This window comes from Spinacia oleracea, chromosome 4, assembly GCF_020520425.1.
Source record: "Spinacia oleracea cultivar Varoflay chromosome 4, BTI_SOV_V1, whole genome shotgun sequence".
NCBI lineage: Eukaryota > Viridiplantae > Streptophyta > Magnoliopsida > Caryophyllales > Amaranthaceae > Spinacia > Spinacia oleracea.
In genome coordinates this window covers 166,357,721-166,383,847 of record NC_079490.1, presented here as the reverse complement: position 1 = coordinate 166,383,847, position 26,127 = coordinate 166,357,721, and the positions used below count along the sequence as shown (strand labels likewise).

Genomic DNA, 26,127 nt, shown 5'->3' with positions numbered 1-26,127 from the left:
CTAAGTTTAAATGGCAAATTAATGATAAGACATGAGATAGAACTCACTACAATCCATCATATCTAAACAACCAAATACCATCAAACTACACCTTTGTTTTTGATATTAAATCATAGTATAATATTTTAAAGAGGGTAGACACTTAATTGGCTACCCTTTGTTCTTAATGGATCTGCCCACAGTAGCATTACACACGACAATGACCCTAACAAAAACAGAGGTGGCTCCTCAACAATTAATATTTCATACAACCAAAAAACCATTAAGTGAATTTGAATGATCTGTATTATCGGATATTAATTAATTAACTCGAGTTCACATACTAATGTCTAAAGTTGTGAGTGTTAAATTGTTAATGATTTACATCATATATTAACTCGATTTCACATCCTATTATCTAAAGTCGTTTAATTAATGGGATATGACATTATATATTCTATTATAGTAGCTTTAATGATAAAACATTAAAACCAATGGTACATAACTACATATATGTAGGGCATTGACAGCTATAAGACCTAAATTATAACTTGTAAATTTAATTTGATAAAGACTTATATACAATGAAGATGTATATCCAAATATTTCTTAAACCTAGCTAGTTTGCTCAATAGACAATGTTGAGGGTTTGAATTGAAGTATTATGGGAATTACGAGGCAAATTATTCATTCTCTATATATTTTGATATCTTATCCTCTTGTTAGGTAGTACGAGTAGTAACTTGCAAGGTCCACATATTGACTTCTTAAGCACTATTTCCAAAAAGAAAAATTAATGACAAGCAAAATGAAAATAAAATGGGAAGTATGGATTGTCTTTGGATGATTTGTATGGTGGCTAATATTTTATGATTTTTACTACGTGGCTTCATATATACGGGGGAACTTGATTTTTGGTTTGCCTCTCTGTTTCAGTTTAATGTTTACACTTTGACATTTAAAGCGGGAATCATAAAACAATGTAGTAACGAAAATAAGAGAGGAGATAGATTGAAAATATTTGTAACAAAAGAATTACTATAATGCTAAGTATTAATTGTCTTACCACCCGATTTATCCTTAGAGCTAATCCGAATTTGTGGCGAGTTTTGGGTGGATAGGTTTCAGTCTTCTCCCAATTGTTATTGCAAAAGATCAAACACGTGGTCCTCCCTATCAAGTTCATCCCCAATAATTAAGTACACTGGATAGGGTTTGAAATGTTGAATAGGAGTTTTGAGATGAAAGATTGTAGGGCGATTAAACAAGACTAATTGTCGATCTTTTCATTAGGTGTATTTGGGACTTCACAGTAGTGAGTAGTGACAGACTGACAGTACATCTACTTATGTACACAAAGACCCAATGTACATCCAATACTGTACTGAAAAACTGCTTAAGATGTTGTAGATGGATCGATGGATGTGGGCCAAATTAATGTGTTTTGGGGTTGGCTAGTCCCTTCCCACTACCCATTAAAGGGACGTTTAGCAACGCAGGCACGACCCATGCCCACGAGCCACCATGTCATGTTTATACGTCTAAGATAATGTAGACATGATTCGATCTCAGGTCTTGGATAACAAAATTTTACCAACTAAGTGTTGAAATATTAATCTCGAAAAATCAATCTATGATTGTAAAAGTCTAGTAGTGAAATTGTATTAATGTAGAACAATCTAGAAATATATGATTGTAAATTATAATCTAGAATAATATTAGGAAATGTCTAGAATTATCATAAGAAAAATCTAGTAAGAAAAATCTAGATAAATGACAAGTGTAGATAAATCTAAAAACTAGGATACAACAACTATAAATATGTTGTATGTGCATAAGTTGAGAGGTGGACTAATCAAAAGAACTCCGACAAAATACGAGGGGTGGAAACCAGGGTTCTACCAAAGAGATAAGTGAGAGATATAGGCTCTCAACAGTATATTTGTACAATTTTTATTAATGTAATCAATGATAAAAATGCAATTTTGTTACATTATTCATGGCCATCAAAACTTCCGCGCGCGTCCTCAAATTTCTATCACTAATCTAGTTGACATCCACACTTGTTTTATTATGTTGTGTCATGTCAGACCATGTCGTGTCGTATCTTAACCTATTCGAGTTAATTGTGTATAGACCTGTTTAACGGGTCGGGTTAGGGCCGGGCTGGATCGAAATTAAACGGGTCGGGACGGGACGGGCCTAGTTTACATTTTTTCGGACCGGAATGGGCCGGATATTAAACGGGTTGTAACGGGCTGGACTTTCTTTGAGTCTGTATGTATTTCAAATGAATAAAATAGCATCACCTGAAAGCATAATTCGATAATCCAACAATTATTGAATAGGTCCAAGTCATACACTGACATTGACATTTCAATTATGCAATATACAATGGTAAACGCCTTATACGAATACATCCTCCTTTAATTACAGAAAATGTAGGGTTCTTAATTTTGGGTTTGGCCGGTTTTAATTGAAGGAGAGATGGGTATTTTTTCTTAGTTTTTGATTTAGAGTTTGCTGACTTTTTTGTTTTAATAAACCTTTAAACTAAACCCTTTAAAAGCCCTACCTAACCCTTTAATAACCCTTTAAACTAAGCCCTTTAAAGTAAGTCAAATCCTATCTAATCCTTTAATAACCCTTTAAAATTAAGCCTTTTAAAAGTCCAACCCATTTAATAAGTTAAGGGTTGAACCCTTTAGTAAAAAGATCGGGCTAGGGCTTTTAACGGGCCTCCTGCCCATTACACATGTCTACTTGTGTATAATAAGACTACTCATTCAAACAATCATCCACCCGGTTAAGAATCGATTATTCGTTTTGGTCGTCTCAAATTTCACACAAAAACTGATACTTACGTATAAAAGCATCCATCCAAAATCTTGATAAAATGATCTTTCCAAATAAGTCATTTATAAAGGTCATCTTTTCTCTTTAAGAAAAAATAAAGTTCTATGGTCAAATTCATCTAGAGTATACATTCTATAACAATTGCGACCATATTATCATGTGTTAGCTTGTAGTTAATTTGTTATTAGTCCAATACTTACACAGTTACACAGACATAAAGTGTAAGTGTGTAAAATATTTTCTGTATAATTAATTTCACTTTTAATAATTACTCAAGTTGAGCATTTTCATTATCTTAAGACAGACCTTGTATTTATGTATATCATTCTGTCGCTACGGGAGGAACAATGCATTATGCATGCAATATTCGAGTATTACTATTATAAAATATGAAGTACGGAGTATATAAACTTACACGCATTATAGATGGTGGACAAAAGTGCACAATGATTACGATGTATTAAATGAACAAGTAACACGACTTTATGTTAAAAAATCATGTTATATTATATTCAATAAATAAAAATAAAAATGTCAAGTGTTATTTGGTTGCACTACGCTCATTGTCCACAGTTCATCAATTATTACTTACAAAAGCACAACTTAAGAAAACAGGGGATTTGTTGGTGGTTTGATTTTCACTCTCAAGTCTAACCAAATTCATGTTCATTGACATACACTACATTAGTACATTAATTAGGGTCACTATAAGCTTGTTATCAACCGAAAGATGTATTTTCTTGTTTTCTTTTGGTTTGTTATACAAAAGTTGTGTGAGACCATATAATTTTCAACTTTGTGATGTAAATAAGGACTCTTATTTTGGTACTAAGCCCTTTTCAAACCATCTAATTCTCCACCCTTTTTAGGGCTTTCTAGGAAAATCATCTTCTTTTGTCCTTTAAAAGGTGGGGCACCCACCCTTAGTCACTTTGGGCCTAAACCTTCCTCTATAAATCCCAAATCATTTGTCCTCCTCATTCATGTTTTCCTACCAATTAATTGTATAAACTTGTCAAATAAATCTCAATCTTTTTCTCCATTTTCTCTCTTTTTTTTCCCCAAAGATGGGCATTTGTACCTCTCAAATGACCAAAAGAAATGGCAACTTCCTTTCTTGGAGACCTACAATTATGATCATTCATCTTAATGGTAGATTAGAAGAGTTCAACCAACCAATTATTGCATGCCACGTACTCTCTCAACACAGAAATTGTTTTCTTGCAAGTTCGGAGTCAATGTACGTTGATTCAATTGCTCCTCCTATTCCATATGATGAAGAACTCGAACTTGGTCAGATATACTTTCTCTTACCACTTTCTCAAGCCCATAAAGTCCTTTCTTTAGAGGACTTATGTGGGTTAGCTATTAAGGCTAGTATAGCACTTGGGTTCACTAATATCAAAAGAAGTCCATCTAATGTTGCCAAAATAGTTGCTCAAGCTCGTAGCTCGTGTCGGGTTCTAAGTGGGTTTGATGCCATTGGCGCGCTTAACCCTCAGGCACGCCGAGGTAGCCGGAGAGTTGGGTTTTAGGTTTTTTTTTTTTTTTTAGTTTGAAGTAACCCATAAAAAAAAATTGTAAAAAGTATGCAACCATTTTTTTTTGGGGTGGTGGTTGTAAGCTTATATTTGATGGGACGAAAAACAATGTGTATTGTCCCCAAGGAGATGCAATATTGTTATATGAAATGTAAAAATGATCAACAATTATTTTATTTTTGGTCTGCATGAATTCAGGGGGATTCGACAATATGTGACATATCGTACACAAGCCTCCAGTCTCGACCATAATTGCCAACTACGCCCACTAGGCTAGAAATTGGCCACCAAATTAATCATTTAAAAGTTCACATATATGTATAACATTTAGTGGCACATTATGGGCAGCAAATATTAGTTGTTCTTATTGGTCTAGTTTTATGCAAAAGGCCAAAATGGGGAAATCCAGTGATAGGAAAAAGGGATGGAAAAGTTGTAACAATTTGTTAACTTTTTTTATATCAATTATTAGCAACTATGAGCTGGAATATTTGTCACAACTCACAAATAAGTTCAAGGATATGGTGTTAATACATTTGTGATTAACTAATTATGGATCCATTCATGTTTATAGATTGTGCACAAGTCGGCATAACCAATTAGATTTTGGTCCTATGCATTAACGTTACATTATTGCTCTTGTGAAGTTGCGATCGTTGAAATGGTGCATTTAGAGCCGATCAAGTCTAACCCCGCTATCTCGGCTTGACTCGATTTTGGTTTGTAAAAAACGTAGCCTTGTCCAAAATGAGCCGGATTTTTTTTGGGTTTTAGCCCAACTTAGTCGTTATCTTAGATGGGTGATTCAAAAGTGGGTTTAAAAGGTAAGTTATTTTATTTTATTTTTATGTTCACGCACATATACAAAATATTGATAAGGCGATAATGTGTATAAAAAAAATGTCGCCCTTACCCAGTGCAAGCACACGTGTGCTGGAACACGAAACAGGGTGTCTAAGACAATGACGGATTATAAGAAAAGGACCTCTCTAAGCTTAGTAATAAAGGGTTGATGAATATGATGATAATGGTGGTTGTAGAACAAACATGAATTGAATGCATGAATATACTGAAGATTTGAAATAGTTGGATGTACTAAACATTTGTACTGTACAAGGGCCCCTGAAATCCAACAGATAGAAGAAAAATAAAATGTCTAGCAAAGTGATTTGCTTTCATTTTCTTTTCTATTATTCAATTCACTGAACCTACGTCATGATATGAATAACTAATTAACTATATCTAAAGCAATTAAAAATAGCCAAACAAGAAACTCCCTCGAAAGAAAGGGAATACCCCTGATATCCAGGAAACCCTAACCGTTCCGACGGCTATCTCTCCGGCGATATGGCTGACGATCTAACGGAAATTTACGGCCGCCTAGCGATCAATAATGATGAGGAGGAAGTTTTGGACTTGGGGAGTATTGTTACGGAGGAAAACGACGATAAAGTTGCACTAATGCTTGTAGGGAGACTATTAACAGACCGCCCTTTCAATGTGGATGCTTTTCAGCGAACGATAATACAATCATGGGCAATGACGGGGAAGGCGGTTGTGCGTAGTATTGGACCGAATTTGTTTGCTTTTCAGTTCTTTCATTGGCGTGACAAAGAGAAGGTTATTCTCGGTGGACCCTGGTGTTTTGATAACCAACTCCTGATTTTGAGCGAGGTTACAGGGGATGAACAACCAACGGAAGTAGCCCTGAATTTCTCACCTTTCTGGGTGCGAATCCGCAACCTCCCTTTCAACTGTCGAACAAATGCTCACGTAAAGGCAGTTGCTGGCTGCCTAGGAGCGGTTTTGGAGGTGGAGGACGATGATGTTGGAATTGATAAGGACCGCAGAGTTCGGGTTTTGCTAGATGTGCGGAAACCACTACGGCGGGAAAAGACTATAAAGAACAAAAGAGGCATGGATGTGGTGGTGGAGTTTCGGTATGAACGCCTACCTTTCTTTTGTTTTCTCTGCGGTATTATGGGACATGGGGAACGAGATTGTTCGGTGGTGACTGAAGAAGGCAGAGAAGAGGGATACAAATGGGGGGTATGTCTAAGAGCGTCACCAAGAAAGGGTAGAACTCAACAGGTAGCGGAAGTGGAGTCTCTGAAGGCTGCAAAGAAAGTTTTATTTGTGGCAAAGAATATGATGGGGGAAAAGGGGAGTACGGATAGTGATGGGAAGGGCACAAAGAGTGTAAGGGAGGAGCAAGTGGAAGGAATACAGATTTCAAAGAAGAATGCAATGGTCAACAGGGAAGTGGACGAGGGGGAGAAGTCTATAACCAATCATGTAGGCAGGGGGAGAGAGGATACAATAGTGGGGGTGATAGCTGAGGGAGTGCAGGAACGGGGGTCCACAAACAAAAGTAGTACAGAGAAGGATAGTGGGAGAAGGGGGGCGAATGGAGAGGAGGTGCAAGAGGAGGTGCAAAGCGTAGAGGAAAGGGGGAGTGCAGTGAGCTCTATGGCGTTCAACATAGGCCAGCTGGGGAGCAAGAGAGGTAAAATCCGAAAAATGAAGAGAATTGGGGAGGGGGGGAGTATTGGTGGGGGTGGAGGTGTGAAGCAAGCCGCAGGGGGGCTGACAGGTGGGGAGAATGAGAAAGATGGAGGGAGGACGTGCATTAAAAAAGTGGGTGGAGGGGATACTACGGGAAACTATTACCATGGGGCAGGAGAGAAAAGGAAGGGGTGCATGGATGGGAATGATGTAGTGATGAGTGAAAGATGTGACGTAGATAGAAACGTGAAGCTTGTTTTTTTGGGCTCCGAGTATAATGCAGGGAGTCAAGTAGCGGAGATTGGCAGTGGCCAATCCCGCGAAGGGCAATGAAAATCTTGTCATGGAACTGCCGGGGGATTGGCAACCCTTGGACAGTGAATGCCCTCCGAGATAGGTGTTGGAGGGAGATGCCAGAAATCGTCTTTCTAATGGAGACGAAGATTGATGCGCGACAACTCGAAAGAGTACGGAGCAAATGTGGTTTTGTGAATGGAATTTGCCTGAGCAGCAATGGCAGAGCGGGGTGTATGGGACTATGGTGGAGGGACATTAATGTTGAGGTCCTATCTTTCTCGCCTCATCACATTGAAGCGGAAGTTCGGGGAGAGAATGGGGACGGAATATGGAAGGCAATCGGCATTTATGGTTGGCCGGAAACGGAAGAAAAACATAGAACTTGGGCACTAATGGAAGAAGTGAAGGCTCGGAGTGCGCTTCCAACGATCATGTTTGGTGACTTCAATGAAATTCTTGGTATGTCTGAAAAGGAAGGTGGGGTGGTGCGTAGGGAGAGATTGATCGATGATTTTCGTGGTGCAATGGACTCGTGTTCGGTCCGTGACTTGGGTTTTAAAGGTAGTATCTTTACATGGGAACATGGCAATACCATGGAGACACTCATTCGGGAGAGACTAGATAGGTTTATGGCGGATGATGCATGGGTCTCACTGTTTCCATGCTTTGAAGTTTTGCATTTTCCTATTTATCGCTCCGATCATGCTCCAATAATGCTGAAATGTGGCACGGATAACCAGAGGAAGAGAGGAGAGAAACCGTTTCGGTTCGAAGCAATGTGGTTGTCGAGTGAGGCTTGCGGTCGGGTGGTCTCTCATGCTTGGAGGGGGTCGAGAGATGAAAATATTGTGACAAGAATCGCAAATGTGGCTGGACACTTAACCTCCTGGGCAACGGAGACTTTTGGGGCCATTAAGAAGAGGATAAGGGATGCTGAAAAGAGACTAAAAAGCTTCCAAGATAGTAAACACGATGCTACTGTGCTAATGCAGTGCAAGAACATTGCCGAGGAGCTTGATGACTTACACAGATTGGAAGAATCTTACTGGCACGCCAGGGCAAGGGCGAATGAGTTACGGGATGGGGACAAGAATACAAAGTACTTCCATCACAAAGCGAGCCAAAGGCGGAAACGGAACAGGATAGTAGGCCTCAATGATAATAATGGAGAATGGAGAACAAAGCCAGAGGAGCTAGATGAGATTATTACAACATATTTTGAGGGGTTGTTTGCCACAAGCAACCCCACTGGCTTCGAGGAAGCATTGGAAGGTGTCGAAAGGAAGGTCTCGGAAGTGATGAATGGCAGGCTTGATAAGGAACCGTCGGGTGAAGAAATACGCGAAGCACTCTTCCAAATGCATCCCAATAAAGCCCCATGGCCGGATGGTATGCACGCCCTCTTTTTTCAGAAATTTTGGGGGATTGTAGGTGGGGATATTGTGAGTTTTGTGAAGGCATGGTGGAGAGGATAGACTGACTTATCTGAAGCAAATCGTACGTGCATAGTACTAATCCCAAAGTGCAATGACCCGAAGAGCATGATGGAATTCCGACCAATAAGCCTTTGCAACGTCTTATACAAAATCATCTCAAAGACGCTTGCAAATAAGCTAAAACCAATGTTGGGTTCTATTATCTCCCTGGAACAAAGCGCCTTTGTTCCAAAGCGGCTTATTACGGACAATGCCCTAGTGGCTTTTGAGATTTTTCATGCCATGAAAAGAAGAGGAGAGGGCAAGGATGGCACGGTGGCAATGAAGTTAGATATGAGTAAAGCGTACGATCGAGTAGAGTGGGTTTTTCTGGAGAAGGCAATGAGTAAGATGGGGTTTAGTGAGTCATGGATTTCACGGGTAATGGGGTGCTTAATGAGTGTAAAGTTTGCTTTCAAATACAATGGGGGTATCTCGGGTGATCTAACTCCGGCACGGGGTCTCCGACAAGGGGATCCTATTTCCCCATATCTGTTCCTCATTTGTGCCGACGCTTTTTCGACCCTTCTAGGTAAGGCTGCAAAGAAAGGAGCAATCCATGGAGCGCGGGTATGTGGGAGTGCCCCTAGAGTGTCACACTTGTTCTTTGCCGACGATAGTATCCTCTTTGCGAGGGCAAATTTGCATGAATGCTCTAAAATTGCTGATATAATCAGTACATATGAGAGAGCATCCGGTCAGAAAGTTAATCTAAGCAAAACCGAAGTTGCCTTTAGCAAATGTGTGGGGGGTGATAGAAGAAGAGAGATTGTGGAAACGTTAGGAGTGCGGGAGGTGGATCGACATGAGAAATATTTGGGGCTTCCTACAATCATTGGGAGGTCAAAGAAGGCAATTTTCACCTGCTTAAAGGAACGAATTTGGAAGAAATTGCAAGGGTGGAAGGAAAAACTCTTATCGAGACCCGGGAAAGAGACGTTAATCAAAGCGGTGGCACAAGCAATCCCCACATACATGATGAGTGTGTTCAAGATTCCGGATGGTCTTATTGATGAAATTCATTCTATCCTAGCTCGCTTTTGGTGGGGTGATAAAGAGTCGGACAAAAAGATACACTGGCATCGTTGGGAATCCTTATGCCTCCCCAAGGCTATGGGTGGAATGGGGTTCCGGGATTTGCGGTGTTTTAACCAAGCACTACTTGCTAAACAATGCTTCCGTCTTAGTATGGATACGGACTCACTGCTGAGTAAGGTGTTGAGAGCACGGTACTACAAAAACTCTTGTGTGGTGGAGGCTAGGAGAGGGTATGACCCAAGTTACACTTGGAGGAGTTTGTGGGGGGCGAAATCCTTGTTACTAGATGGCTTAAAGAGGCGAGTTGGGAATGGTTCATCCATTGGCATATGGACTGAGGCGTGGCTACCAGGGAAAGGCACGCACACCGTACCTACCCCTCAGGCCAACAGTGATATGAATATGAGGGTGTCATACCTCATAGACTATGAGAATCGGTGCTGGAATGAGGAGAGGGTTAGAGAAGTGTTTGTAGAGGAGGAACAACGCTTGGTCTATGCGATTCCACTTTCCTCGCAGTGGCCATGTGACTCATACTATTGGTGGCCAACAAGCAATGGGATTTACAGCGTGAAATCAGCATATTGGCTCGGGATGTTAGGACATACTAGAACGTGGGAGCTGCAGTTTGGATCAAGAGAGGCGGACTTGTGGTCATGGGTGTGGAAGATGGAGGGTCCTCCCAAGCTTAGACACTTCCTGTGGCGGGCTTGCAAGGGAACTTTGGCTACAATGGGTGTGTTGTTTAGGCGCCATATCAGACCAACCAAGGAGTGCACGGTGTGTGGGGCACTCGACGAGACTATCACCCACGCTCTTTTTGAATGTAAACACTCTCAGGTAATTTGGGAAAGTAGTGAGTTCCTGGACATACTGAAGGACGCACCCACCTCTTCGTTTGCAGACAGATTGGTGTGGGCGGCAGGTAAGATGACACAGGACAAGCTTCGCTTGTTCTCAACCTTGGCGTGGGCTGGATGGTGCTGTCGAAACAAGGCTGTCTTCGATTGTGGGAACACTGAACCAATTCAAGTTGCTGCGGGTTTTGCTAGACTTGTGACTGACTACATGCGATACAATGAGATGGTGACGCAACACACAAGTGGTCATGGGCTACGATCAGCAAGCAGATGGATGCCACCGCCACCAGGGGTGGTCAAGGTCAATGTGGATGCTCACCTACACAGGTCAGGCGCAGGGGTTGGAGTGGTCACTACGACAGAAAATGCTTTTAATAGCGCTTAATAAGGCCTTTAACAGCGCTTCAAGAAGCGCTGTTGATGGCTCCGCTATTAAAAGTAAAAGGTACATTTAATAGCGCTTTTCAAAAGCGTTGTCATATGTAATATTAGGATAATTCAAATGTTTCTTTCATAGCACTTTATAAGCGCTATTACAGAAACGCTATTAAAGGTTTACCGCCAACTTTTAAATTATTTTCTAATAGCGGATGTATATAAAGCGCTGTCAAAGTTATTAATTTTTTTTTAAAATATATATTTATAATATACCTGAAATTTGTTTTTTTTTGCAACAAAAATAACACCATATATTGAAGAATAGTATATAGTTGAAACTTAATTTCCAAACCTCAACTAAAAGAAGTTATGTAATTGTCACCCTAATAAAACCGATTACATAGATATAAAATAAAATTCTAAACATTAAACTACGTAAAATACATTAATTAATAGAGTCTAATGTTTGTTGGTTCCTTCAACATAACCTAGCTATTATACAATTGTTGAACAACATGGCGCACCCATTCGGTTCTTTACTTCGTCAATCTGCTCTTTGTCATAACTTCGAAACTGAGAATCTGAAAAGTAATGTGAAACAATGGGGTTTAAGAATTCATACATATATAGAAGGGGAAAAATCGAAAGAATTAGTATTACCATAAAAAATAAGTGCCATACATGAAGAAAACAAATTGAACTTACATTATAGGAATAGATTATGATGTGATTCTAATTATTTGTGTACTACTACGTAATTATCAAGGTCATTTTTAGGTAATATTTATGCTAGGTACCAAATTATGAAGTCTTCTATAGTTTGAATGCAACCATAGTTGGATTGGCTGTTAGCTGTGCAGACTCACAATCTTTGCCTGTCTACGTTGGCCTTAGTATGTACTACATATATATGTACCTTTTTTTTGGAGGCCTGGTATGTCTTTTATTTCTATATTACAAAACCAATACTTCTTATTAGATTTAAAATATATAATATACATATCGGTCTCCATTAGCCAATATGAAGAAAGGACACAATATGTGAACATTACTTGATATAAAAACAACTTACCCATGCACCACCGGTGTTAACAGGCCCATGATTTGCTGTCATGGTGTAACTCATAAAGTAATAAGGTATCGATATTCCAAGGAAAAGACTCAGCCCCAAAACGTACATATTCCTCATGGAATTATTGTTCGTAAATTGAATGAAGGAAATCCCACTGGCAGCTGCAAGATAGTGACTAGTTACAAGGCATTCATAACATCAAATAGGTAATTAAAAATAATAATATACTTACCGACTATTCCATACAGAACGCAATATATGGCAGCAAATATTGGTAGAGGGATTGATGCAAAGAAGGATTCAAATTTTCCTGAAACAGATATTTCACAGAAGATAATTAAGCTTACAAAGATGAAAATACATGTATACTTAATTTCATTAAAGCTTCGATTGTAGCTGTTACTCCAGAACTGCTCACCAAATATGGAGAAAAGGATCATGAAAGATGTAGACACTTGAACAACTCTCCTACTTCCTACATGTGTCAGTCCAAGAAGCCCAACATTCTCCCTGCAAGAAAAAGTGAAAGTTAAATGTATGAGATATGTAGCAGCTTACTGAGATAAGAAGGTGCTGAAAAAAACCTTAGGGACAACTTCTTGAACCTATCAAAAGTAATAACTTAAAATTGCAGAAATTATATATAAAAACTTAAAAAGCTATCCCACTTAAACAATAACCCTACATAGCTCCAAGTGTGTTGCAGGGTCTTGACTCTTGAGAGGTCTAAATGTACGTAGTACTTACCCTCAACTGTCAACAGTTGAGATAGACGGGAAAAGGAATAATTTCCACTCAACTTAAGGCAGTAGTATAACTATCCTATTACTGTTTTAACTGAAACTGGACAAACTATCTCACAAGAGAAGAAGAATTTCAACAAGGAACTTCATTTACATTATTCTTTCTTGTAGGACTTCTCTTCTATTAGAACACTAAAACACGGTTTTAAAGAGGAACCAATTACTCGACAACACAATGTATTATTCTTGAACCAAGTGATTTCAGAAAAAAAGTATCTGCTATAATAGCTCCCTAAATTTACAAAAATGGGTTGGAAACGCTGCATATACAGGGCACTTACACCGAAGCAGTTGAACCAACAATAGAACCAAATAGACCATCAAGAAGCATGCTTATACCCTGCGTGCCAAAAGAACAGTTAACCTTCCTTACCACATATTACTCCAAGCGGAATAGCCAAACAAATTATTAATATAATCTCAGCCCAAACCTGCCACCCTATACTTCTGCTCAACGTATGACAGGGAGGAGGAGTGGCACCAGATAGGCGGGCAGCTGCATAAAATGTTCCAGTGGTCTGCACCAGAAAACGAATCATTCGAAAAGATGGATCACAAAAACATGCCAATATCCTACTACTTAAATAGAGCTCGTCCACTATTTTACCTAAAAGAGCTTTCAGCAACAAAGTGATTTTATAAATTTATAATACTCAAATCATGAAAACACAAGCAAAGTTATTAATTTTATGCGAACGTGATCAAACCTCTGCTGACGAAACAAGTGCCGCACCCATTATCCCAAACACACTGCCTGCACTGAATAACGGTGTACCCCACTGGAACATTAATTGATTATCGTATAAAATTTAATTAAAGTCAAGCAATGGTTGTTAATTAAGCTCACTTACGTGTTAACGATATGATTTCAAGTAAATCCCCAAGGATGCATTTTTCGGTTCCTATAAATTCAAGAGTAATATTATAGTAACAAGAATAATAGATGCTCTTCATTAGTACTGTAGCTTTCGTACACTAACCCTTATTACTACAATTCTATAATTCTAACCTAGATGAAACTATAAGGATTAAAATAAAGTTGTGTGATGACTTGGCAATGCCCACCAATAACTATCATGGTATCACCTACAACAGAAGAGGACAAAAGGGGCAGCAACAGAATCATCCAAACATCTTTAAAAAGCCGTAGCAAACAAGACAGCAGATGCAATAGAGGAGAAAAGGAAGTGGGCTGGTAGTGCAACGAGTTTTAGCTATTAATAAGGGAAGAGAGCAATGAGTTTTGGCTGTCTTTTGTGTGAGTAAACAATTGAGACTTGTGACCTAAACTCACTATTTTGGAGAATTGTAGCCTCAAGCTAACTTGTAACCGCACCATTTTGTGTGCTTAATCTTCCATTAATATAAGCAGCAATCTTTCCCCATACTTGTTAATTTTCTTGGCAGATTTGTGATTTCATTACAAGCTGATGCAGTATTAAAAAGACATGATATTTCAGACATATTAAATCATGGCAATATTGCCACTAAATCCCTTAACCCTCAAGTATCAGACTCATCAGAAGCATCAATCTGTTTCAAGTTTCATATTATCACTGCAGTCGAATTAAGAACAATAGTCTCCATTCAGAACCAAGAATCGACTGACTACCATCAACGAGTGCATGGATTTGTTCAATTAAGAAGGTTTTAAGTATGTAAGCACCCGTATCAGAGTAACACAGGTAATATTTTGACAGAATCCGACAGTAGTTCACTCAAGGAACAAATAACGGTGGAAAACCAGTACATCAGATTGATTTGTAGCAAGATCAGTAGATCAATATTTAATCAGCATTCAGAGCAGATCAATATTCACATTAGCAGATCAGTTGATCAGTATGCAAGATCAGCAGATCAGTATTCACAGCAGCATATCAGTAGATCAGCAGATTAATATTCACAACAGCATATTAGTAAATCGGTAGTCAGTATTCACAGCAGCATATTAGTAGAATAAATTAGCATAAAAAAGCAGAACACAACAATCACAGCAGAATAAATTAGCATAAACAAGCAGACATATTAGCATAAACAAGTATAACAACACAATCATAGCATAACAAATTAGCATAAACTAGCATAACAACACAACCAAAAGAGATCATTACACATAGCACAAAGCAACATATTAGTAGCATTGCAGTAGATCAGTTCGAAGCAGCATATGAGGCGCACATCAGTCAGTTGATTTAAAATGTTATATAGTGCGCCTCACTTCAACTAGGCGCACCGAAGCAAGACCCCTACCGCTTTAGGCTTGGAGCTTTTTTACACATTGCATTTGAGTGATTTGACTAGGCATGTAAGAAAAAATGAATCAACTCTTGACATAGGTGAAAGCGAAGACACCAAATTAACTACTTCCACTGGAGTGGTTTAAGTCCCTTCATATTTAGTAATGAAAGAGACAAATACGAACTCACTGAGAAAACACTTCTATTTTCCAAAAATGATCTTTTAATCAATACATTCACCACTTGCTTTAACTTCACAATTTCAGAAATTAATGGAGAAAAAAATTTAACCATGACTAAGTCATATACAGTAGAATATTAACAAGAACAGAAGAATCACCCCTGCAATAAAAAACTACAGTCAATGGCTATTACCACAGGATTTCGTGCTTAGCTGAATACAAATCTAGGTTCACTGCGTTGTACTACCATCCTCCCCAAATTAGTTTCTTTAGAGAGGGATCTAACCTTTAATATTTCTGAAAATAAGATAAAAAAATCTGTTATAATCCTTACCGTCACAGCACAGATAAAACCTTTCTCAAAGTCAGAATGGATAACTCCTGCAGCTTAGCTTACAAGAGTTCTGCAGAGTACTTAGAAATAAGAACTAGGGGGAAATTAACCGAGATATGTAAACTTTACTAGGCATAGCTCACCACCTTGCCCTTTTAATTTATTAAAATGTTCCATGCCCTTTTAATTTACTAGGCATAGCTCACCACCTCTCCAATTTCTTGATTATGGATTGTGTAACCTGGTATCACTGTTTAATTTGCAGGTTATGCAACATGGATATATTATTTCACAATTTCAGCAAGTCCTTTGTTTTGCATTCCATGACAGCAAAATACTCATGGAAACATGTCAAGAAGCAAAGAACCTTTGAGGATTGTAACACTCTTCTACCTTGATTGAGTAAAATCGAATGAAAACAAACCTTTTGTCTGACCATAGATTATTTTTGTATGTGGAAAGAGAGATTTCATTGAACAGGAAAGCAGTGAATAGTTCTTGTTATTTTGCTGGAGGATGAATTTCAATTCTGGGCGAGGAAGAGTTGTTTAGCAACCGCAAAACCCCAAACCCCATCATTAAACCCCAAAACCCATAATTAAACCAACCATAATTGAATCCAAACCTCCTTCCCAACAAATTAAAACCAATTCAAGAAAATTAATTTACAATTATCCCAAATTTCATACAAAAATTAAGAACAACATAAATTAACAGAATTTCGCAAATTCTATGGAGATTACCTTGAAAATCGATTTCTCTGTCAGAATAAGCAACGCCGGACAAAGGAAACGCCGTCACCTAAATCTCCACCAACCTTAATCGCCGCCATCTAAATCTCCACCACCCTTAATGGCCGCCGCGTGAAGGATTGTGGTGCTGGTTTCGGCGTCTATTGAGAGTCTTGAGATTCGAGGTTTCTGGTTTGGCAGAGTGAAGAAGTGAGGGAATTAGGCGATTCTTTTTTATTGGTTTTTGTATTTTTTTTTTTTTTCTTATACTTGTAATAGCGGTTTTTGAAAAAGCCCTATAATAACGATTATAAAATAATGGCGCTCCCGGTTAAATCGCTATAATATATGCACATGTGACAGCGTTTTTCTTATAAGCGCTATGATATGTTATTTTTAATATTTTTGATAGCAATAGAGGCAAAAACGCTATTAAAAAAACGCTATTAAAAGCCATATTTGTAGTAGTGGGTCATTAGAGATGAAGGTGGAGTGGTATTGGCAACTGCAGTGAAGCGAGTAAAGGCAGAATGGGCGGCTGAACTGGCCGAAGCATATGCAGCATGGTATGGAATAATAATTGCTAGGAGGTTGGGGTACAGGAAAATTATTTTGGAGTGTGATGCCATAAATATTGTACGGATGATTGACACCAGGGAGGAGGGAGCTGCACCAATCTTCTTATTTATAGATGATATTAGAAGGGTTAGCAACTGTTTTGAGTTTTTTAAATGTACTCATGTAAGACGGGGAGGCAATACAGCTGCACACCTAGTAGCTAGATGGGAGGTTGATAATGGATCAGAACGCATCTGTAATAGCTCCTTCCCACAAAGCCTAAACACTTTGGTGGAGATGGACTTATCTTAATATAAAAACAATATCTTTCCCTCAAAAAAAAATTAAGCTCGATGTTTATTATCAATAAGGTCTTGGGCTAGTGGTAAAGACTGTATTTCCCGAAAAGCTTATACGAACGGGGGTATTTGGTTAGAAGAGGTTTGAGGGAAAAAAGCTTTTTTGGGGTGAATTAGAGGTTTGACCTTTAGAAAAAGTTAATTGGGAGTGTTTGGTTAGGAGAGGATTGGAAGAGAGTTTTGGGGTGAAAAAGCTAATTTTGAAAAAGCTCAATATATATAGGAGCTTTTTGCAATTAGAGGTTTGTGAAAGTGGATGATTACAACTATTGCCTATAATTACAACAACTATCAACCTTGTTACCCTACATATTTTTCTCCTAAACACATTACTCACACTTTCGTTTTTTGTTGTAATAAATTTTATATTAGTACTTTGAACCAATTGAACTATATTGCAATAATGCTTAAAATATCATTAGTAATATTTCTCTATTGAAAAATATATATTATTGAAAATTTTAAATTAAGAATATCTTTTTTTTTCAAAAAATAAATAAATTATTTTATCTAGCAAATGTTTATTAGAAAAATATAAAGAGAAAAAAAAAATTAACACGATAAACTATTTGTCTTATATTAATAAGCTAGAAACAAAGTATGTCAGGTCCTTAATGGTCATTTTACATATTAAACAGCTAACATCTATCATCTAATTTACCAAACACTTTTACACAAACAGCTAATGCAACCAGCTAGTCAAATCAGCTAATGCAAACAGCTAACCGCTAACAGCTAGTCAAACAAGCTATCAGCTAACAACTAACAGCTCCTAACCAAACAGGGCCGAAGTATTTGCTTATTTGGATCATACATTATTTAATTAGTCTAACAAACTTGTAAAACTATCTTACAAACTATAATTTGAGTCACTGAAGAACTTGTTGGGAAGGTTTCATTTGTTGCTTGATAGCAGCAACTAACTGATCATAAGCTTCTTTCCAAGCTTCCTTCATCTCAGATGACCACATTTCTGGAACTGCTTCTTTTATGGTTTCGAGTAACGCGAATCTAACAACCTTTCAGCAAAAACGATCATCATGTTGTTAACTCTTGTTAAGTTTTGCCAGTAATTTTCAACAAAGAAATGATATAATCTGATATTTTGTTTTATGTTAAATTAACTCAATTAATTACCTCAAAATGCTCATCAACCACCCCATATTTGAAGTGCAACTCCCCCAAATCCTTAAAGTTGGAGTCTTTAACTGTGACCTTTCCTGCCTTCCTCAAATTAACAGCTGATTCACAAGTCTAAATTCAGAAGAAAAAAAATGTATTTCAGTTATGAATTAAATATTTATGCGTTTTGTACTTTTGGTTATGAATTAGCAGAAAGATTCCAAAAACAAAGAACAAGTAAAATGAAAGCTAGGAATAACAAAAAGGAATGGAGTGAGTATTTACGGATTTACCATGGCAAAAACAGTCAAAGCATGGGCTTTAAGTTTTGGGTTCTTTTCCAAAGGAACACCATCATCATCTTTTAAGAAAGAGAACAATTTCTTTGCAGTTGGTGCAATCTCAAAAACCCTGGGAAAAAAATTCCCAAATTAGTAACCCTAAAAAATACAAGGGGAAAATTCAAAATTTTCCGGGTTTTTTTTATTTGATTAGTTTAATTAAGTAATTAACCTTAAGAAGAATTTAAGACCCAATTCAGAAGCATTCTTTTTCATGGCATTCCATGATTTAACCACCAGAGCTTCTTGCTCTTCACTAAATGCTTTTACTGTTAATCCACCATTAAACCTCTTGCTGACACCTAATTATCACAAAGAAAGTGTTAATTTGTAAACAAATCAATAATATAACAACTTATCTTCTATTACTATCGCATGACGCTTACTTATCTGTCAGGCCATTTTCAATGATCTACCAGCTAGGCAGGTAAGAGATCGATGAGTAACGTGACATGTGGTCTGATAGATGTTTTATAAGAATTTGTAATAAAATAATTTTAAATGGAGAGGAAAGGAAATTACCAGTGATAAATCTGGGGTGTTTGCAAAATATTCCCTGGAATTGAAGTCCTTGAGTTTTGATCCATGATAACTCAGTAAAACTTCTGTTGAAGCAGAGCAGATTGGAATTTTTCTGAGGAGAAAAATTACCATGGAGTTTTACTGCACTGGAAATGCAGGTAACTGCAATATAAATCCACAATAATGAAGCAAAAATTACCACAAAAATAAGAAAAATAAATGGAAAGAATGAAGAAAATGACAAGACCTTTAGAAGCAGGGGTTTTGGTGCAGATGAAATCCATTATATTGATCAAATTTGAGATGGGAACTAAGTTTGGTAAGAGATGTATAAATGCAGGAAATATTGGATCAAAATAAATCTAAGTACAATGTACTAATGTTTGTAGCAACCTTTCAGGGAAGAGTAGAGCCAAAGTACTTTACCAACCTTAGGTAAGTGCATGTGTCATGTTGGTAAGGATTCTCAACTTGGGAGTAATTTTCTATTTTTATCTTGTCTCTCTACCTAGTACGTAGTACTTATCACTTCTAATTGTATGACTTAAGTTATAGCTGTCAAAAATTGACCCGACCCAAAAATCCGACCTAAACCGACCGAATCCGTGACCGACCATGACCCGAAATTATAGTAAACAGGTAAGCCGAATCCCGACCTGTACGTAGTACTTATCACTTCTAATTCTATGACTCTATCGAGGCAAATATAGAGACCAGCCCATCAAATACGGCCAGATAAGTGACTCTACTAAACTGGCAATTATCACATATTAGTTAGTTCAGTTACGTAGGTTAACGTTTGAGAATAGAAGAAAAATAATGAAATCTTTACTATCAAGTACAAACAAATATTGAGACTCAAACTTGTTTCTTCAAATTCACAAGGTAAGTTCCTACTTAACGCAGAGGAGAAGCGGTGAGCTAGTTAGCCATTTGTCATGCTAAGTAGCTACTATAGTACTATATGATTTGTTGCAAGGTGAGGCTTTCTTAATACAAAAAGCCAAAAAGGGTATGTATGTCAAAATGGAGTTAATTAGCTAGTACGTGTAGCTAGGAAATATCGATACGTCTCTAAGGAACAACAAAACTGAAACTTACCGAGTATTGAAAACATTTATAATAACCTCGAACAATCCTATATCATTAGTAAAATGATATTTGAGGCGTAGTGAGAGCCACAAAGACAATGATATAAACGGGATTCGATTCTATGTTATCAACTTCATAAATTTGCCCAAATAATTAAAGCTTGTATCGATACGTCCACTTAGAAAATAAAATACATTATATTAACTACTTTATAAGCTTGCTATGTACGGAGTAATAAATTACATTTTCTATTGCTACGGAGTACACCGTATAAAAATACGCCGTATGTAGTATGTATACATTGATTTTTTTTTGGTGCGACGTATGTATACATTGATAGTACTTGTATTTATTTATTCTTAAATGAACTTCTAAAATTGTCAAAACCAATATTTTTTACAAGTGAACTTAAGCTTGAGATTTAGGCTTCATTTCAGCCTTAATAGCAGCAACCAACTGATTAAAAGCTTCAGCCCAAGCATTCTTCATCTCCGGCGACCACATCTCTGGTACGGCCTCCTTTATCGTTTCCAACAACGCGAATCTAGTCACCTACAAGTTCAATAATCATCCACAAAATCTTCAATTCTAAGTTCAAAATGCCCGGCCATAAACTTAATATTGCCAATTTAAAGATTTTTCACTTGGAGACTTTTGAAAGATGTACATAAATACATAATTATGTATAGAATTACTACTAATTAATTACCTCAAAATGTTCATCAACAACTCCATATTTCACGTGGACAGACCCCATATGCTTTAAGCTAGACTCTCCAACCGTGATCTTGCCGGATTTTCTAAGCTGAACAGCTGATTTACAAGTCTGAAATATAGAAACAGCAAACATGAACAAATAATAAAAACACCTAACATAATGTAGGAAATGCTATTATCCTTATGTGGACTAAAAAATAGGGACAGATGTAAATATGGATGTGGGTCGAGCCGACCCAGCACGGGCACGAAAAAAGCACAGTCTGACACGAGCACAAAGTCGTGGGTCAGGGGTCGTATTTTTTGGAAAAAGCACGATTTGTCCCAGCACGACAAAACACACTAAATTCAGTATGGGAGCCTTTCAGCTCGTACTGCTCACACTCCTAGATCTACACGACACCTCCTCCACCATAGTGTGAGCTGGGAGCAGCTCCGAAAAGCGAGGCCGACTAAAAAATGAGCTTTAAACAACACCACGAAAAAAAGGAAACTATGGTTACCCACTAATCTTAGATCATAGGTGAAATTCAATCCCTTCCCTTCACGCCAGGCTTGGAACCTGTAAGTAAGGCTACCCCGCCTCTCTCAAGCGGGCTACTTTCAAACCTTTCCCCTTTTTTAAATTAGAAAAGCTCCAACCAAAAGCTTCGCTTAAGCGGCTACGTTCCTATACAAGATTCTGGAAGAAAAGCTGCTGAAGGAACGACGGCCCTACCATATGAAACAAAAGTGTACGTGCATAAATAAAAAGGTTGGTTATGGCCTTTACTTTCTAAGTAGTGAAATTAGGCTTAGACACGACGGTCCTGTACAACCGCCCGTGTGGCTGAGCCCTGTTTTGGACTTTTCGACCCGGCCCGATACAGGGTGGGCCCAGACCATACCGGCCCACGACCATCTTTAGACGGATGTAATATGTGTCATAGCTTTATTCCGTTATAACTTATAAGTCACAATGGCTGAATACATACTTCTGGCCTTCTGAGGGTCTTAACAAGTTATAAGGCGGATTTAGAGACGAGAGCACGTACCATGACGAAAACAGACATGGCATGGGCTTTGAGCTTAGGGTTCTGCTCCAAGGGAACGTTTGAGTCCCTTAGAAAAGAGAACATTTTCTTAGCCGTTGGTGCAATCTCAAAGATCCTGCAAACGATCAATTCGACTACAAATTAAAAAAAAAAAAAAAAAAAATTCGAACTAAATCATGAGAGTAAATAAATTGTTACATATATACCTCAAGAACAACTTGAGACCCAATTCAGCAGAGTTCTTTTTCATGACATTCCATGACTTAACCACTAGAGCTTCCTGCTCTTCTGTAAACACTACCATAACACGTAACATAACAAGCACAATATCGTTAAAATGCAGTATTGATCACGGGTTACATTTATGTCTAATCGACAGAAAACAAAAATGGTTAAAGACTTAAAAAGTGTACCGTTTGAGGCAGAACAGTTGACATTTTCGAGACTCATGGTTGATTTATGCAAAAATCTGAATCACTTTGCTAAGATAAAAGGTAATATAAATTCAAAGTTAACGAAATTTAAGTCTTTAAATAGGAGATTTGATGGCCTTTCAGTGATAGATAGAGCTAATTAATCAAATGCGAAATTCAATTTTAGTTACAAAACTGTAATTGTAATCCAATCCATGAAAACTGTGGATTATTGAGGTGGGTTTTGGTTGAAAATGGTTAATTAAATTGCGGCTTGGAAAAAACCAGGGGCCTTAAACTAGTACTTCGTATGAATGGGAGAAGTTTCAAGGGATATGATATTGTCAAAATTGAGTTAATTTCAACTTGACATCATTGCATCATACATTCATACTCCGTAACATGGTCAATTGGGTGATGTCTTATCCATTAAAATATTATACTATAGTAACTATATAGGGAATTCCAAATTTTCAACCCCCATTTTATTTCTTAATTTATATATCCTGGTAAAAACAAAATGTTACAATAAATTCCCTTGTAAAGCAACAAGTCAAATTGAAAAATACTCTTTAAGGGTAAGGGAGGACTATAGATACAACGCGTCTCCTGTGTGACCAACCACACCATCAACTTGATGGTGTTGGTGTGACGCGCGCGTGCAATTTTCTCGCTCGCAACTACTATGCAGAAGATTATTAATGGTGTTACTTATATATGTATTCGCTGTTACTTTTCTTGTTTTATTAGTTTCTTGAATTTCGTGTTAGAGGTTCATTGTACAGACTGGTGTTACTTGACTTTCTATGCTGATGTTACTTATACGTTGTATTTGCTGTTAATTTTCTTGTTTCATTGTAGTTTCTTGAATTTCGTGTTAGATGTTCCTTGTATAGACTGGTGTTACTTTACTTTCTATACTGGTGTTACTTATACATGTATTTGCTGTTACTTTTCTTGTTTATTACAATTTCTTGAATTTCGTGTTATAGGTTCCTTGTCTAGACTGGTGTTACTTGACTTTCTATGCCGGTGTTACTTATACATTGTATTTGGTGCTACTTTTCGTGGTTTATTGCAGTTTCTTGAATTTCTTGTTAAGGTTCCTTGTCTAGATCGGTGTTACTTGATTTTTTTATGCTGGTGTTACTTATACATTGTATTCGTTGTTACTTTTCTTGTTTTATTGCAGTTTCTTGAATTTCATGTTAGAGGTTTCTTGCATAGTCACGTGTTACTCGATTTTCTATGCTGATGTTACTTATACATTATATTCGCTGTTACTTTTCTTGTTTTATTGCAGGTGCTTCAATTTAATGTTGGAGTTTCCTTGTATAGACTGGTGTTACTTATTTTCCATGCTGATGATACTTTTAGGTTCCATTTACCAACACACTTGACTTATTTATAAGTGTGAACGTGCCACACCATCACGGTCTCATATAAAACTTTATGCTATAGATATCGGATACGGATACGGATACACTATCCTATACGATCGTATATACCGAGCGGATTTAGATCATGTCTTATCGGGAAAAAAAAAAATTCTACCTCCCTTTCACTACCCTCTTATTTCAATTCCACTTGCATGGACCCGGTCCACCATAAGATTCCCATGGACCAGGGTAATTAGGTAATTTTAACAATGAGTAAATTATAGAAACTGTAGGTTCTGTAAAGTAACTATATCTCCAGAATAATAACTATGAACATAATAATGATAAGAATAACTATTCTATCCAAAGAGTAACTATATCATATAGAAAAGTAATTTTAACTGTAAAACAATTACTACTATATATTCTTGCAGACAAAAAGTGTAAATTATAGAAACTATAGGTTCTGTAAAGTAACTATATTTTAAGAATAGTAACTATGAAATAAATAATAATAATATAGTAATTTCGATGAGAACAATTATTCTATCCAAAGATTAACTATATTATATAGAAAAATAACTTTAGCTGTAAAACAATTACTATATTATAAAAATAAACAATATGATATAGATGGTTTAGAGGTCATATAGTAATTTTTTCTATTATATATCACATAATTACTGAAATATAAAAGAGTAACTATATATCAAAAGTCACTATAAACTGTTCTTAACATAGTAACTATCTTAAACACATAGTTATTGTTTTAAATTTATAATAACTTTCTAGAAAATATAGTAACTATTTTAAACACATAGTTACTGTTTTAAAGTTATAGTAACTTTTTAAAAAATATAGTTACTCTAAAAAATACTACTAACATAAACACAATGAATATTCCAATGACTATTAAAAACATTATTTCGCAACATAAATTAAAGGTAACTATATCATTTATATACTAACTATATGAAACACTAACCCTAATTTCACCCAAACAACAAACACTATTTCTACCTCTTGTGCTTTGCTGCATCAATTCTTAAAGTTCACAGCCTTTGTCTCTTTTTTCTAAATTTAAGGCATTATTTCTTCTTATACAAATGATATTGTAAAGTATTTTCGGAGATTCGTCACTAGATAGTGCAACTTTAGGACCTGGAATAACATGTGATTGATACTTCGTATTATTTTCTTATACAAATATCAAATATATAGTAACTATATAAACCATATAGTAACTATATAAAACATATAGTGACTATTATTAAAATATAGTAACTATTGAACACATATAGTAACCATTATAATCATATAGTCACTATCTAAGAAGCGGACAAATACATACTCTAAATAACATAGTAAATAATGTAATCGTATAGTAACTATTATTTATCAAAAAGTCACTATAAACTGTTCATAACATAATAACTATCTTAAACACATAGTTACTGTTTCAAACTTATAATAATTTTCTGAAAAATATAGTGACTATTATAAACACATAGTTACTGTTTTAAAGTTATAGTAACTTTTTAAAAAAGTATAGTTACTCTAAAAACTACTACTAACATAAACACAACGAATATTCCAGTGACTATTAAAAACACTAATTCGCAACATAAATTAAAGGTGACTATATCATTTATATACTAACTATGTGAAACACTAACCCTAACTTCAACAAAACAACAAACATTTTGAATCACTCAACAAAATAATAACTATTGTACACATATAGTAACTGTTGTATACATATAGTAACCATTAAAATAATATAGTAACTATTGTACACATATAGTAACCATTAAAATTACATAGTACCTCTTTAAACCATATAGTTACTGTATTACTCATATAGTTACTATTTAAAATCGTGAAGTCACTGATCGAATTCGCGAAGTGAAAACGATACTTCGGTAAAAAATAGACATTAATTTCTTCAAAACAACAAATATTTTCAATTTTAAATAAAAAATAGACTTAAAGTTCTTTTAAAAAACAACAAACCGAGATGTGATCTCTAAAAATTCTTGCGAAGATTTGTAGGCGAGCGCAAATTCTTCGATTCGATTTCGGCAACGATGAACCTCCTTCTTGATCTACTACTTCCTCCAATTTTTTATCATCAAATAGATCCAATCATAAGAATTATAAGATAATTACGAAAAAAATCGAACAAAACCTAGAAATTTGGGCTAAATTTTGAAAAGCATAGAGAGAAAATGAAGAGAGAGAAAATGAAAGAGAATGAACAGAATGTAGATCTGAAATTTTGAAAAATAAAAAAGTTTAAAAC

General features: G+C 36.6%; 5 protein-coding genes and 1 long non-coding RNA gene across 6 annotated transcripts; 3 read left to right on the top strand and 3 right to left on the bottom strand.

Moving 5' to 3' along the window:
• Positions 1-3,802: 3,802 nt before the first annotated feature.
• LOC110790357 (uncharacterized) lies at positions 3,803-4,855 on the top strand. The gene has a single exon (XM_021995141.2). It carries the CDS (start codon positions 3,903-3,905, stop codon positions 4,368-4,370), a length of 468 nt encoding a protein of 155 aa, XP_021850833.2. The 5' UTR covers positions 3,803-3,902; the 3' UTR covers positions 4,371-4,855.
• Positions 4,856-5,723: 868 nt separating this feature from the next.
• Positions 5,724-7,214, top strand: LOC110780919 (uncharacterized). The gene has a single exon (XM_021985226.2). The coding sequence runs from the start codon at positions 5,724-5,726 to the stop codon at positions 7,212-7,214; it is 1,491 nt and encodes a 496-aa protein (XP_021840918.2).
• On the top strand, positions 7,211-8,653 carry LOC130472134 (uncharacterized). Its single transcript, XM_056842584.1, has one exon. It carries the CDS (start codon positions 7,211-7,213, stop codon positions 8,651-8,653), a length of 1,443 nt encoding a protein of 480 aa, XP_056698562.1.
• Positions 8,654-12,233: 3,580 nt separating this feature from the next.
• Positions 12,234-13,316, bottom strand: LOC130472490 (uncharacterized). Its single transcript, XR_008932886.1, has 4 exons — positions 13,236-13,316; positions 13,086-13,144; positions 12,420-12,511; positions 12,234-12,311 (listed from the first exon to the last, which is right to left on the bottom strand). It is a non-coding gene; the product is annotated as an uncharacterized lncRNA (long non-coding RNA).
• A 4,441-nt stretch (positions 13,317-17,757) lies between these two features.
• Positions 17,758-19,604, bottom strand: LOC110790374 (non-symbiotic hemoglobin 1). The gene is made up of 6 exons (XM_021995158.2): positions 19,438-19,604; positions 19,191-19,352; positions 18,841-18,970; positions 18,621-18,738; positions 18,343-18,459; positions 17,758-18,224 (listed from the first exon to the last, which is right to left on the bottom strand). Exons 1-6 carry the CDS (start codon positions 19,472-19,474, stop codon positions 18,075-18,077), a joined length of 714 nt encoding a protein of 237 aa, XP_021850850.1. The 5' UTR covers positions 19,475-19,604; the 3' UTR covers positions 17,758-18,074.
• Positions 19,605-20,455: 851 nt separating this feature from the next.
• Positions 20,456-22,603, bottom strand: LOC110790375 (non-symbiotic hemoglobin 1). Its single transcript, XM_021995160.2, has 5 exons — positions 22,447-22,603; positions 22,240-22,330; positions 22,034-22,148; positions 20,992-21,108; positions 20,456-20,834 (listed from the first exon to the last, which is right to left on the bottom strand). Exons 1-5 carry the CDS (start codon positions 22,481-22,483, stop codon positions 20,691-20,693), a joined length of 504 nt encoding a protein of 167 aa, XP_021850852.1. The 5' UTR covers positions 22,484-22,603; the 3' UTR covers positions 20,456-20,690.
• Between the last annotated feature and the right edge of the window lie 3,524 nt (positions 22,604-26,127).